Source organism: Epinephelus fuscoguttatus, linkage group LG6 (assembly GCF_011397635.1).
Source record: "Epinephelus fuscoguttatus linkage group LG6, E.fuscoguttatus.final_Chr_v1".
NCBI lineage: Eukaryota > Metazoa > Chordata > Actinopteri > Perciformes > Serranidae > Epinephelus > Epinephelus fuscoguttatus.
Window position 1 is genome coordinate 43,236,982 of NC_064757.1, and position 14,329 is coordinate 43,251,310.

At 34.7% G+C, this 14,329-nt stretch overlaps 1 protein-coding gene across 1 annotated transcript in view; it reads right to left on the reverse strand.

The window, feature by feature from the left end:
• Positions 1 to 1,026: 1,026 nt before the first annotated feature.
• The window catches only part of LOC125889685 (spermatid perinuclear RNA-binding protein-like), a 140,264-nt gene continuing 126,961 nt past the window's right edge, over positions 1,027 to 14,329 (reverse strand). Inside the window, exons 13-18 of the mRNA XM_049577728.1 lie at positions 14,111 to 14,260; positions 4,902 to 4,916; positions 4,223 to 4,363; positions 4,018 to 4,141; positions 3,831 to 3,881; positions 1,027 to 3,727 (exon numbers count right to left, since the gene is read on the reverse strand). Of these exons, the coding sequence (XP_049433685.1) occupies positions 3,642 to 3,727; positions 3,831 to 3,881; positions 4,018 to 4,141; positions 4,223 to 4,363; positions 4,902 to 4,916; positions 14,111 to 14,260 (567 nt within the window). The 3' untranslated portion in view covers positions 1,027 to 3,641. The remainder of the gene's footprint in view (positions 3,728 to 3,830; positions 3,882 to 4,017; positions 4,142 to 4,222; positions 4,364 to 4,901; positions 4,917 to 14,110; positions 14,261 to 14,329) is intronic.

Sequence of the window (14,329 nt, forward strand, 5' to 3'; positions counted from 1 at the left end):
AAAGATCCTGAGGGCCCAGGTGGATGATGATAGGTGTGGCGATGGTCTGCGGCTGGTAATAGGCACTGTCGATGTACAGGCCGCCTGCAGACGGGAGACACAAGCAGCCAGGGTTAACAGAAATAATCGTTAGCACTTGATATTGATCCTCCTTCTCTTAAACTCTGAGGTGATAAACACCAATGGATGTGGGAAGTGCATCGACCGTGTCATCAGTGGAAGCCTGAGAACAAAGTTACTGATTCAAAGCAGATTACTCTGTCGTAGCTGTCGTTACTGTTGTCGATGTTGTTACTGTCGTCGTGGCTGTTCTCAGGAGGCCTGAAGCAGCTCCCAGGATGTTTAACGCTCAGGGGAAATAAATAGATTCAGTGCAGCCTGTCACATGTATTGACCTCTATCAAGGACAGCAGGTCTGCAGCAACACTGCAAAGTTGTTTCTCTCGAGCACAGCTGGATTCTCAGGATTCTAGGGTTGGGCTCCAGATTTGTAAAGCATCCGTAACAAAGCAAAATACTGTCATTCTGTACTCCCTGAGATCTGGGTGCTTGGTGACACTGGTAAAAGGTTAGACAATCAGGACTTAAAAAACCAAACAACTTTATTTTGTGACTTCTTTATCTGATTGTGAGAGCATGTGAAATGTAGGAAAACTGTTCACACAACTGCAGGAAGTACACAGATCAAAACTGAAGCAGGAAGTGGGGATGAAAACTGTGACATCTGTAATAATTTCAGTTTCCCTTTGCATGTTGCCAACCTCTTTTTTTGACTGCTTGTTTCTCAACTTCTTTTTAGTGATGTCGATGCACTCCCAGATATCAGCTGTTCACTTGGTGAGTACAAAGTTATTATTCTTATTGATAGAAATAACAGCCAGTGCTTTGAAAATAAAAACCAAGTTGTAAAAATGAGATTTATCATGCACGAGGTAAAAGAAATATGTTTGATACCTCAGTTATGGATCAGGATTAAAGATGAATGTGGACAAACTGTGTATGAATCATGAAAAAGTTACTCAGCCGTTGACAAAAATATTAATTTATTTAAACAGAATTTAACCTACAAACAGGTCAAAATAAAATCTCTCCCTGAAAAGAAAGTAGTTTCACTCAACACAAAATGGCTCAACAGCTCAAATACTCAACAGCAATAACTGTAAACTCGGACTTTGAACATCCAAACAAAAGGAAAATGTTTCTCAGTGCAAACCGATTATTGTAAACCTGTTTTTTTAAAAATCTCCACAGAAACTTAAAACATCGTTAGAAAACAGAGAAATGAAAATATAAAACAACATTCACATACATGAGTGATAGTTAAAGGAATAATTAATATTTTGACAAAGAAGCTCTCTGATCAATTAACATTTTGTAGTCTGTTTTCTGTCTGTGTAGGTATGGTTACTTGGTTCCCTACAGTGGCTGTTTCATTAGTTCCCTACAGCTGATATTTATTAAGCTCTCTACACTGGATATTTAGTAGTCAGAACATGTGTTTTTTTTTTTAAGTTCCCTATGGTGACTGATCGTTTTTTTTCTACAGAGGTTGTTGAGTTAGTTCACATACAGCAGGTGTTTAATTCACTAGTAGAGTAGTTGTTTTTGTTCCCTACAGGGACTGTTTAGTTTCATATTGTTGACATTTAATAGTAGGCCAATATGGTGAGTAATTTCTTTAGTTCCCTACAGAACATCTTTAGCCACTTACAGTTCATTAATTTAGTTCCCTGGTTTACATTTCGTAGTCTGTTTATGGTAGGTGGATCTTAAGTTTCCAACAAAATATTTTCAGTTCCTTAAGATAGAAATTTTAGTTCCCTACAGCTGATATTTTTTAAACTCCCTACACTGGATATTTACTAGTCAGTACATGTGGTTTTTTTTAAGTTCCCTATAGTGACTGATTTGAATTTTCTGTGGTGGTTGTTGAATTAGTTCCCATACAGCAGATGTTCATTTTACTAGTGTAGTAGTTGTTTTTGTTCCCTACAGTGTCTGTTTAGTTTCATATTGTTTATATTTAATAGTAGGCCAATATGATGAGTAACTTCTTTAGTTCCCTACAGAACATATTTAGCTCCTTACAATATGTTTATTTAGTTCCCTGGTTTACATTTAGTAGTCTGTGTACAGTATGTGTAGCTTAAGTTCCCAACAAAATACTTTTAGTTACTTACAATGGATACTTTAGTTCCCTGTGCTGGGTATTTTGTTGTTGCAGTTGTTATTATTTTAGTTCCCTATAGTGGCTGTTCATTTAGTTTGCTATGATGGATGTTAATTAAACACACCTGGACAGAGAATTCTGGTCATTTCTTTAGTTCCCTACATAGAACCTTTTTTCTACTTACAGTGGATATTAATTTAGTTTCCTGGGCTGGATACTTAGCAGTAGCAGTAAAGTGGATAATTTAATATGTGTAAATATTTTGTTAAAGGAGCTTAACACTATGTTGATAACTATGGGAACCAAAAGAACAGCCACAGTAGGGAACTGTTCCTTTAGTTCCCAACAGAGACTGTTTTTTTTTCCTCTTTGGATATTTCTCAAGGGTTCTACATGGATATTTAGTAGTTGAGTACTTTTACAGTGGGAATTAATTTAGTTTTCTGCACTGGGTGGTTAGAAGTAGCAGTAAAGTGGATATTAAATCATTTGCCAACATTACTTACTAAGTAGCTTTTGTTTAGGGAACTTAACATCATGTTGAGAACAATGGGAACTTAAAAAAACAGCCACAATAGAGAACTGTTCCTTTACCTGCTAACAGAGGCTGTTGTGTTCCTTTGTTTGTTTATTTATTTAGGGTTCCCTACAGTGACTGTATATTTAGTTTGCTTCGTTTACTACAGTGGATGTTGATAAGTTCTCCCTCAGAGAGACAGGATATAATTATTAGTGTGTGATGGATTTTTTAAATGTCCATACAGAGACTATAAAGTAGAATTTCATTTAGTTTACAGTGAAAGTTTGTTGAGTAGCCTACAGCAGGAGTTTAGCTTTATATGTGTTACTGCGTAATATTTACCTCACCAGCCTTTAACACACTGCAGAATGGTTTGATGATCAAAGAGCTTTGTTGTCGAACTGCCACAAGACTTTCTAATGGCCAATTTAATGTAGCCGCTTGCTAATGAGGGAACATGCCATACAACAATGGTACTGATATACTGGGTATACTGGTCAACAGTTTGTGGATTCCAGTGTTGGTTTTTGAGGCTTGTGTCATGAACACAGTAAAAGTCAGGATATAAGACGGGTGGCGAACTAAAGGTCAAACCATTGTAAAGAATCTGAGTAAGGTGTTGGGCCACCTTGTGCCCCCGTCACAGCTTCAGTGCTCAGTGGTCTTTAATTTGGTGTTTTGATGATGGTGGTTGAGAGCAATGTCGTCATACGTCAGCCCAAAATCTCCCACAGGTGTTCAATGCTGTTGAGATCTGGTGACGGCTGAGGCCTGGCATATGATTCAAATTATTATCATCCTCATTAAACCATTCAGTGACCCCTCATGCCCTACAGATGGGGCACTGTCATCCTGACCAGACTCAGTTATTCAGATTTTCCTTTAATTTGCCACCTGTCTGTAACTTCAGGAAGTGACTTCCTGTGAAGTGGGTGAGGTGAGGAGAGGGTCTTAATAAGGGTAGAGGTGGGTGACGGGGTATGCTGTGGGGACTCTGATGACTGGGACAACTACTGAGGGCATTCTGGAGGGAAAACCTGAGGAAGAGCAAAGAAAAAGAAAAAAAAAGAACTCAAATGTTGGGATGTGGTGATGAACAAATGAAATGGATGGATTATTGATCAATGACTGTGAGCTTACCGTAGGGAGGAAGGGCACCTGCAGGGCTGTAACCATAAGGAGCACCGAAACCTGGGAGGAAAAAGAGAGTGTTGAATCAGAAATGACCTCTCTTGTAAAGCAAATTATTGTTTCTTCCAAAAATGTCAAACTTGCAGAGCTGCTGTGTGAGGTGTGTCCAGGTAGTTTGTCCTGCAGCTGGACTCACCTGGGGGGATGTAACCATGTGTGGGTGGGGTGCTGATGTAGGGTGCTCTGGGGATGACGGGGACACGTGGAGGTCTGGCAGCGAGGGCCGGGAGTGTCAGCACTGAAGCAACAGGCCGTTTGGGCTACACAAACAGACAGCGGTCAGCACTGAACATGACGCAGTTTAGTTCAAAGCTGTCTACAGAAACACCTGATGGACTCACAGGAGGGTTGGGTCTCTTCTTCTTGTTGCTTGTAGATTTGGAGCCAGAGAACAGGCTGTTCAGGGCGGCGAGCGCTGCGCTGGCTTTGGCTACTTTCTTATTGGGACCCGTCCCCCGAAACACCTGCTTGTCCACCTCCACCTGTCACAAGACACAGAGAGGAGGATGTCCTCTGATGAAGTTTGCATAAAGAGGTACTGTCATGTTTCTTTTTTGTCTTGATGTCTGCTTGTAGGGCTGAAACTGTTAGCTGGGTGAAAAGACAAACTTTGAGCTTTAACGAATTATCAATGAATTGATTTTATATATATATATTTACAATTTTTTTTAGACACTTTTTATGACATACTATACTAAAACATTTCTATGGCATACAAACTTCTGTACACTATGACCTTTTTTTGGGACTAAGTATATATGTATGTATGTATGTATGTATGTATTTATATATGTGATTTTTGACAACATATCAAACTATGACAATTTTTTATAACTTTTTAAGACATTTGATACTATGACTTTTTTCAATCATAACTGACTGTATACTATACTATGAAGTATATTCTATATTATTCATATTCTTAATAATTTTGGTCGACATACTATACTATGACGTTTTTCTATGATTTTGAACAACATACAATACTATGGCATTTTTTGATAATTCTGGACGACATACTATACTATGACTTTTATTTCATGATTTTGGACCACATACTATACTATGATTTTCTTTTAATGATTTTGGACCACATACTATACTATGACTTTTATTTCATGATTTTGGACGACATACTATACTATGACTTTTATTTCTTGATTTTGGACCACATACTATACTATGATTTTCCTTTAATGATTTTGGACGACATGCTATACTATGACTTTTATTTCATGATTTTGGTCGACATACTATACTATGACATTTTTCCATGATTTCGAACAACATACAATTCTATGGCATTTTTTGATAATTCTGGACGACATGCTATACTATGACTTTTTTTTTCATGATTTTGGACGACATGCTATACTATGACTTTTTTTTCATGATTTTGGACGACATACTATACTATGACTTTTATTTCTTGATTTTGGACCACATACTATACTATGATTTTCCTTTAATGATTTTGGACGACATACTATACTATGACTTTTATTTCTTGATTTTGGACCACATACTATACTATGATTTTCCTTTAATGATTTTGGACGACATACTATACTATGACTTTTATTTCATGATTTTGGACGACATGCTATACTATGACTTTTTTTTCATGATTTTGGACGACATGCTATACTATGACTTTTTTTTCATGATTTTGGACGACATGCTATACTATGACTTTTATTTCATGATTTTGGACGACATACTATACTATGACTTTTATTTCTTGATTTTGGACCACATACTATACTATGATTTTCCTTTAATGATTTTGGACGACATGCTATACTATGACTTTTATTTCATGATTTTGGTCGACATACTATACTATGACATTTTTCCATGATTTCGAACAACATACAATTCTATGGCATTTTTTGATAATTCTGGACGACATGCTATACTATGACTTTTTTTTTCATGATTTTGGACGACATGCTATACTATGACTTTTTTTTCATGATTTTGGACGACATACTATACTATGACTTTTATTTCTTGATTTTGGACCACATACTATACTATGATTTTCCTTTAATGATTTTGGACGACATACTATACTATGACTTTTATTTCATGATTTTGGACGACATGCTATACTATGACTTTTTTTTCATGATTTTGGACGACATGCTATACTATGACTTTTATTTTTTTTTTCATGATTTTGGACGACATGCTATACTATGACTTTTATTTCATGATTTTGGACGACATGCTATACTATGACTTTTATTTCATGATTTCGGACGACATGCTATACTATGACTTTTTTTTCATGATTTTGGACGACATGCTATACTATGACTTTTATTTTTTTTTTCATGATTTTGGACGACATGCTATACTATGACTTTTATTTCATGATTTTGGACGACATACTATACTATGACATTTTTCCATGATTTCGAACAACATACAATTCTATGGCATTTTTTGATAATTCTGGACGACATGCTATACTATGACTTTTTTTTTCATGATTTTGGACGACATACTATACTATGACTTTTATTTCTTGATTTTGGACCACATACTATACTATGACTTTTATTTCATGATTTTGGACGACATACTATACTATGACTTTTTTCATGATTTTGGACGACATACTATACTATGACTTTTTTTCATGATTTTGGACGACATGCTATACTATGACTTTTTTTCATGATTTTGGACGACATGCTCTTCTATGACTTTTCCATGATTTTGGACGACATGTTATACTATGACCTTTTTTCATGATTTTGGACGCATGCTCTTCTATGACTTTTCCATCATTTTGGACGACATACTATGCTATGACTTTTTTTCATGATTTTGGACGACATGTTATACTATGACCTTTTTTCATGATTTTGGACGCATGCTCTTCTATGACTTTTCCATCATTTTGGACGACATACTATACTATGACTTTTTTTCATGATTTTGGACGACATGCTATACTATGACTTTTTTTTCATGATTTTGGACGACATGCTATACTATGACTTTTTTTTCATGATTTTGGACGACATACTATACTATGACTTTTTTTTCATGATTTTGGACGACATGCTATACTATGATTTTCTTTTAATGATTTTGGACGACATACTATACTATGACTTTTATTTCATGATTTTGGATGACATACTATACTATGATTTTCTTTTAATGATTTTGGACGACATACTATACTATGGCGTTTTTCCATAATTTTGAACAACAACAATACTATGGCATTTTTTCATGATTTTTGACGACATGCTAACGATGACGTTTTTTAATGTTTAAATGGTTTTTGGTGACAGAGTATGCTTTGACTTTTGTTCTTGTTTTTTTTAATGACATAATATACTTAGTTTTGTCTCTGGAGCCTTTGTGCTCCACTGTCTGGCAGGTTCCCCCATATCACAGCAACGCCTGGATCACGTGTCGTGGTCATACTGCTGCTGTGGTCCTGCCTGATGCCTCCTTCTACTGCTGTTATTATGAGTCATACTTCTACTGTTATTACACACATTAGATTATTATTGCCACATACATATACTATCATCATTTATATGAATGATCTTTCAGACCAGTTAAGAAACTGTTAAACATGTTGTATGGTTGGTAGTGTACTTAGTAATCATCTTATGTATGCCGATGATTTGGCAATTGTTTTTGCCTAGCAGTGCTGGGTTTCAAGAGCTGCTCAACATACGTTCTGATTATGGTGTAAAATTTGATGTGAATTATAATGCTAAGAAGAGTTCTGTTATGATTTGCAGAGTAACAGGGGATAAGGACCTCACTTTTCCATCTTTTTACCTGTCAGGACAAGTGCTCCCTGCTTGCTCTAAAACTAAATATCTGGGACACATCATCACTGATGATATGACGGATGATGATGATATGAATAGACAGCGTCGTATTTTATACATGCAGGCAAATTTGTTGACCAGAAGATTTTCCTGGTGTTCAGAGAAGGTTAAAGTGAGTCTTTTCAGGGCTTACTGCACCCCTTTTTATACTGCGCCCTTGTGGATTAAGTTTAAAAAGGCCAGCATCCGCAAACTTCAGGTTGCGTATAATGATTGTCTGCGAATTTTGCTTGGGAAACCAAGATGGTATAGTGCAAGTGAACTTTTTTGTAAAGTACAAGTTATCACATTTCATGCTCTTTTGAGACGATTGATATTCAAATTTATATGTCGACTTAACAGTTCTTGTAATGCCATTACAATGATGTTGACTAACCCTGTCCTCAGTACTGTACGATACCAGTCTGCTATGTGGAAACACTGCTATGACTGTCTTTTTTAAAATATTGTATGTTTGTCTGTCTTTTTGAATGGACCTGGAGTCTAAATAAAAAGGTTGATTGATCATCATATATAAATATATATCATAACATATGGTACCACAATTACTGTTTTTATTATTGTAATCTTGTTACTAAAATTAATGTTAAGATCCTGCATCTCTCTCTGTCTCTCTTTATGTATCATTATGTCATATGGATCACTGTAATTTTATAATGCTGCTCTATACTATACACACAACATCTATCCATCCTGGAAGAAGGATCCCTCCTCAGTTGCTCTTCCTGAGGTTTTCACCATTTTTTGTTTCCTGTTTAAGTGTTTCTTTTTTGGGATGTTTTTCCTTATCTGCTGTAAGGGCCCAAAGGACTGTCTTACTGTATGCTGTAAAGCCTTTGAGGCAAATTGTGACTTGTGATATTGTGCTTTATAAATAAAACTGAATTGAAATGAATATGCAATGGCCTTTTTTCATGATACTATGATTTCTCTTTCATGATTTTGGACGACATGCTATACTATGACTTTTTTTCATGATTTTGGACGACATGCTCTTCTATGACTTTTTTCATGATTTTGGACGACATGCTATACTATGACTTTTTTTCATGATTTTGGACGACATGCTATACTATGACTTTTTTTCATGATTTTGGACGACATGCTCTTCTATGACTTTTCCATGATTTTGGACGACATGCTATACTATGACTTTTTTTCATGATTTTGGACGACATGCTCTTCTATGACTTTTCCATGATTTTGGACGACATGTTATACTATGACCTTTTTTCATGATTTTGGACGACATACTATACTATGACTTTTTTTCATGATTTTGGACGACATGCTCTTCTATGACTTTTCCATCATTTTGGACGACATGCTATGCTATGACTTTTTTCATGATTTTGGACGACATGCTATACTATGACTTTTTTTCATGATTTTGGACGACATGCTATACTATGACTTTTTTCATGATTTTGGACGACATGCTATACTATGACTTTTTCATGATTTTGGACGACATGCTATACTATGACTTTTTTTCATGATTTTGGACGACATGCTATACTATGACTTTTTCATGATTTTGGACGACATGCTATACTATGACTTTTTTTCATGATTTTGGACGACATACTATACTATGACTTTTTTTCATGATTTTGGACGACATGCTATGCTATGACTTTTTTCATGATTTTGGACGACATGCTATACTATGACTTTTTTTCATGATTTTGGACGACATGCTATACTATGACTTTTTTATATGATTTTGGACGACATGCTATACTATGACTTTTTTTCATGATTTTGGACGACATACTATACTATGACTTTTTTTCATGATTTTGGACGACATACTATACTATGACTTTTTTTCATGATTTTGGACGACATACTATGCTATGACTTTTTTTCATGATTTTGGACGACATGCTATACTATGACTTTTTTTCATGATTTTGGACGACATGCTCTTCTATGACTTTTTTCATGATTTTGGACGACATGCTATACTATGACTTTTTTTCATGATTTTGGACGACATGCTCTTCTATGACTTTTCCATGATTTTGGACGACATGTTATACTATGACCTTTTTTCATGATTTTGGACGACATGCTCTTCTATGACTTTTCCATGATTTTGGACGACATGTTATACTATGACCTTTTTTCATGATTTTGGACGACATACTATACTATGACTTTTTTTCATGATTTTGGACGACATGCTATACTATGACTTTTTTTCATGATTTTGGACGACATGCTATACTATGACTTTTTTCATGATTTTGGACGACATGCTATACTATGACTTTTTTTCATGATTTTGGACGACATGCTCTTCTATGACTTTTCCATCATTTTGGACGACATGCTATACTATGACTTTTTTTTCATGATTTTGGACGACATGCTATACTATGACTTTTTTCATGATTTTGGACGACATGCTATACTATGATTTTCCTTTCATGATTTTGGACGACATGCTATACTATGATTTTCCTTTCATAATTTTGGACGACATGCTATACTATGATTTTCCTTTCATGATTTTGGACGACATGCTATACTATTACATTTCTTCATGATTTTGGACGACATGCTATACTATGACTTTTTTCATGATTTTGGACGACATGCTATACTATGACTTTTTTTCATGATTTTGGACGACATGCTATACTATGACTTTTTTTTCATGATTTTGGACGACATACTATACTATGACTTTTTTCATGATTTTGGACGACATGCTCTTCTATGACTTTTCCATCATTTTGGACGACATGCTATACTATGACTTTTTTCATGATTTTGGACGACATGCTCTTCTATGACTTTTCCATCATTTTGGACGACATACTATACTATGACTTTTTTTCATGATTTTGGACGACATGCTCTTCTATGACTTTTCCATGATTTTGGACGACATGCTATACTATGACTTTTTTTCATGATTTTGGACGACATGCTATACTATGACTTTTTTTCATGATTTTGGACGACATGCTATACTATGACTTTTTTTCATGATTTTGGACGACATGCTCTTCTATGACTTTTCCATCATTTTGGACGACATACTATACTATGACTTTTTTTCATGATTTTGGACGACATGCTCTTCTATGACTTTTCCATCATTTTGGACGACATGCTATACTATGATTTTCCTTTCATGATTTTGGACCACATACTATACTATGACTTTTTTCATGATTTTGGACGACATGCTCTTCTATGACTTTTCCATCATTTTGGACGACATGCTATACTATGACTTTTTTTCATGATTTTGGACGACATACTATGCTATGACTTTTTTTCATGATTTTGGACGACATGCTATACTATGACTTTTTTCATGATTTTGGACGACATACATGATTTTGGATATACTATGACGACATGCTATACTATGACTTTTTCATGATTCTTTGTTAATGGCACTCATTTCTTTATCATGATTTTCCATGCTATACTATGCTTTTTCATGATTTTACGACATGCTATCTATGACTTTTTTTCATGATTTTGGATGACATGCTAACTATGACTTTTTCATGATTTTGACATGCTATACTATGACTTTTTCATGATTTTTGGTGAACAATAAACTTATAAAGTGTAAGTTAGTTTGATTTCACAGGATAACCCTGGTGTCATGTTGAGCTGTCGTTCCTGGCATTTTAAAAGTGTGTGAAGATGTTCTGATATGCAGGAAGCACCGAACATCAAACACCATCCCTCCTTCATCAATTCCTAATAAGACCCTCTGAAAGGAAGACAGGAAATCTATGAAGTTGTGTGTGTGTGTGTGTTTTGGATGACATGCTATACTATGACTTCTTTCATCATTTTGGGCGACATGCTATAGCTCCATCACTGGGTTCTTTCATGAGGATGGGACCTGACATGCTATACTATGACTTTTTTAAATGATTTAAATGGGCGACATGCTATACAAAGTATGACAAGATTTTTTCATGATTTTGTACATGCTATACTATGATTTTCCTTTGTGCTGACATGTTGAATGACACCAGTATGACCTGTCAAAAGCTAAACCATGACCATTAAAGTTCATCCTTTAAAAGGCTCCTTTTTTTGTTTTGTTTTATTTTGTTGTTCTGCTTTTAACTTTTACATCACTATTTTTCATCTTGGTTTTTCTAAAGCACTCTGTAACCTTGCTTTGAAAGTTGCTATAAAGATAAAGTTGATGATTCACTTGCATTGCTGAGAATTTCAGCTTCGTCACACTGGATCCAATTTTGTTTTTGAAATGATTTTCTCCAAACACTTTTTTCTTATTAACCACGAAATCATGTTGCCTCTTAAGGCATCTTGAAAATAATTCAAACAAAATCATCTGAAAAAGAAAAATCAAGGAAAGGACAGCTGATCACAGATTATTCCCTTTTAAAAATACTTACTGACATTTTCATGACAATTTTTTAACATGCTTTACTACGAAATTTTTGTGGCATTTTAACAACATACTATACTGTGACATTTTCATGGCAGGTTTTAACAACAAACTATACTGCCACGTTTTTAAGGCATTTTTAACGACATATTATTCTATGACATTTTTGCAAAATTTTTAACAACATACTTTACATTATGACATTTTAAGCCATTTTAAATGCCATACAGTACTATGACATTTTTGATGGCATTTTGGACGACATGCTATACATTTTATGACATTTTTTCATGATTTTGGACGACATGCTATACAATGACATTTTTCATGATTTTACCGACATGCTATACTATGACATTTTTAATATATTATGGCATTTTTAAGCTGATTTTAACAACATACTATACTATGACATTTTAAGGCATTTTTTTAGGGTCATACTGTACCATAACATTTTTTCAGCCATTTTTTCGAAATACTATACTACGACATTTTCATGGAATTGTTTAATGACATACTATACTTTGACATTCTTAAGGCATTTTTTTTCCGACATATTATTCTGACATTTTTACAAAAGTTTTAACGACATACTATACTATGATGTTTAAGGCATTTTTTTAGGTTATGCTGTACCATAACATTTTTTAGCCATTTTTTCGACACATTATACTACGACATTTTCATGGAATTGTTTAATGACATACTATACCTTGACATTTTTAAGGCATTTTTTCCGACATATTATCCTGACATTTTTACAAAAGTTTTAACAGCATACTATACTATGACATTTTCATGGCAGTTTTTAACAACATACTGCCACATTTTTAAGGCATTTTTAAAAACGTACTATACGATGACATTTTAAGCCATTTTAAATGCCATACAGTACTATGACATTTTTAAGGCATTTTTTAAAGATATATCATTTTATGACATTTTTACAAAAGTTTTGACGACACACTATGGCATTTTTCAGCTGATTTTAATGACAAATTATACTATGACATTTTAAGGCATTTTTTCCCCACATATTATTCTGACATTTTTACAAAAGTTTTAATGACATACTATACTATGACTCTTTTCTGGCATTTTTTAACCACATACTATACTATAACATTTTTATGGCATTTTTGTAGGGTCATACTGTACCATGACATTTTTGAGGCATTTTATATGACATTCTATACTAAGACATTTTCAAGCTGATTTTAACAACATACTATACTATGACATGTTTGAGGCATTTTTTTAGGGTCATACTGTACTGTGACATTTTTAATGTTTTTTTTTGTTTGTTTTTTACATACTATAGTTTGACATTTTTATAGCACTTTATTAGGGTCATACTGTACCATGACATGTTTGAGGCATTTTAAATGACATTCTATACGTTACATTTTTAAGCTATTTTGAACAACATACTATACCATGACATTTTTTTCTTTTTTTTCTTTTGCAAAATACTATAAACTTTGACATTTTCATAGCATATTTTATTACGTACAATACTGTGATATTTTCATAGCATCATTTTGACATAGTTTTCTATGAACTTTGCTGGTTACAAAAGTACATGTAGTGAAGTTCTGGAGCTGCAGCCAATAAAGAATCCGTATATAGTAACCGGACACATTTATCACAAGCTAACAACGTTTTGTTGTGCTATGTTACAATTATTGTAGAGTCCATGTAAGTTGAGATGTGTTGATGATGAACCAGTTAAAACCCAAAGTGGTGATGGGGTCTTAAAATGTATGGAAAGGGTCTTGCAGAATGTCTTTAAATTCAGAATTATTGTATTTACCCTGAATAAGTTAGGAACCTCCATTACATCATCTGTTGTTTCACAAAAGGCCACAGTCCGTCTGTGCACCAGTCCAGTCCTCATGAGTACTTGTTAATTATCCCTGTGTTTTTCTGTGTGTGTGTGTGTGTGTGTGTGTGTTGCCCACCTCCTGTGTGTCTGTGGAGGAGGTGATGGAGGTGGAGCTGGAGCTAGTGGACATCCTGTCGTTCTTGCCTTCGCCATCTGACTTCTCATCCGCGCTCAGCGAGTCGATGTCTCCGTCCCCGCCGAGCACAAATCCCAGAGCCTGCAGCGCCTGAAGGGGAAACAACACAAGACGACAAAACACACACACTGTTCATTACTTCATCACCTTCAGTAAACA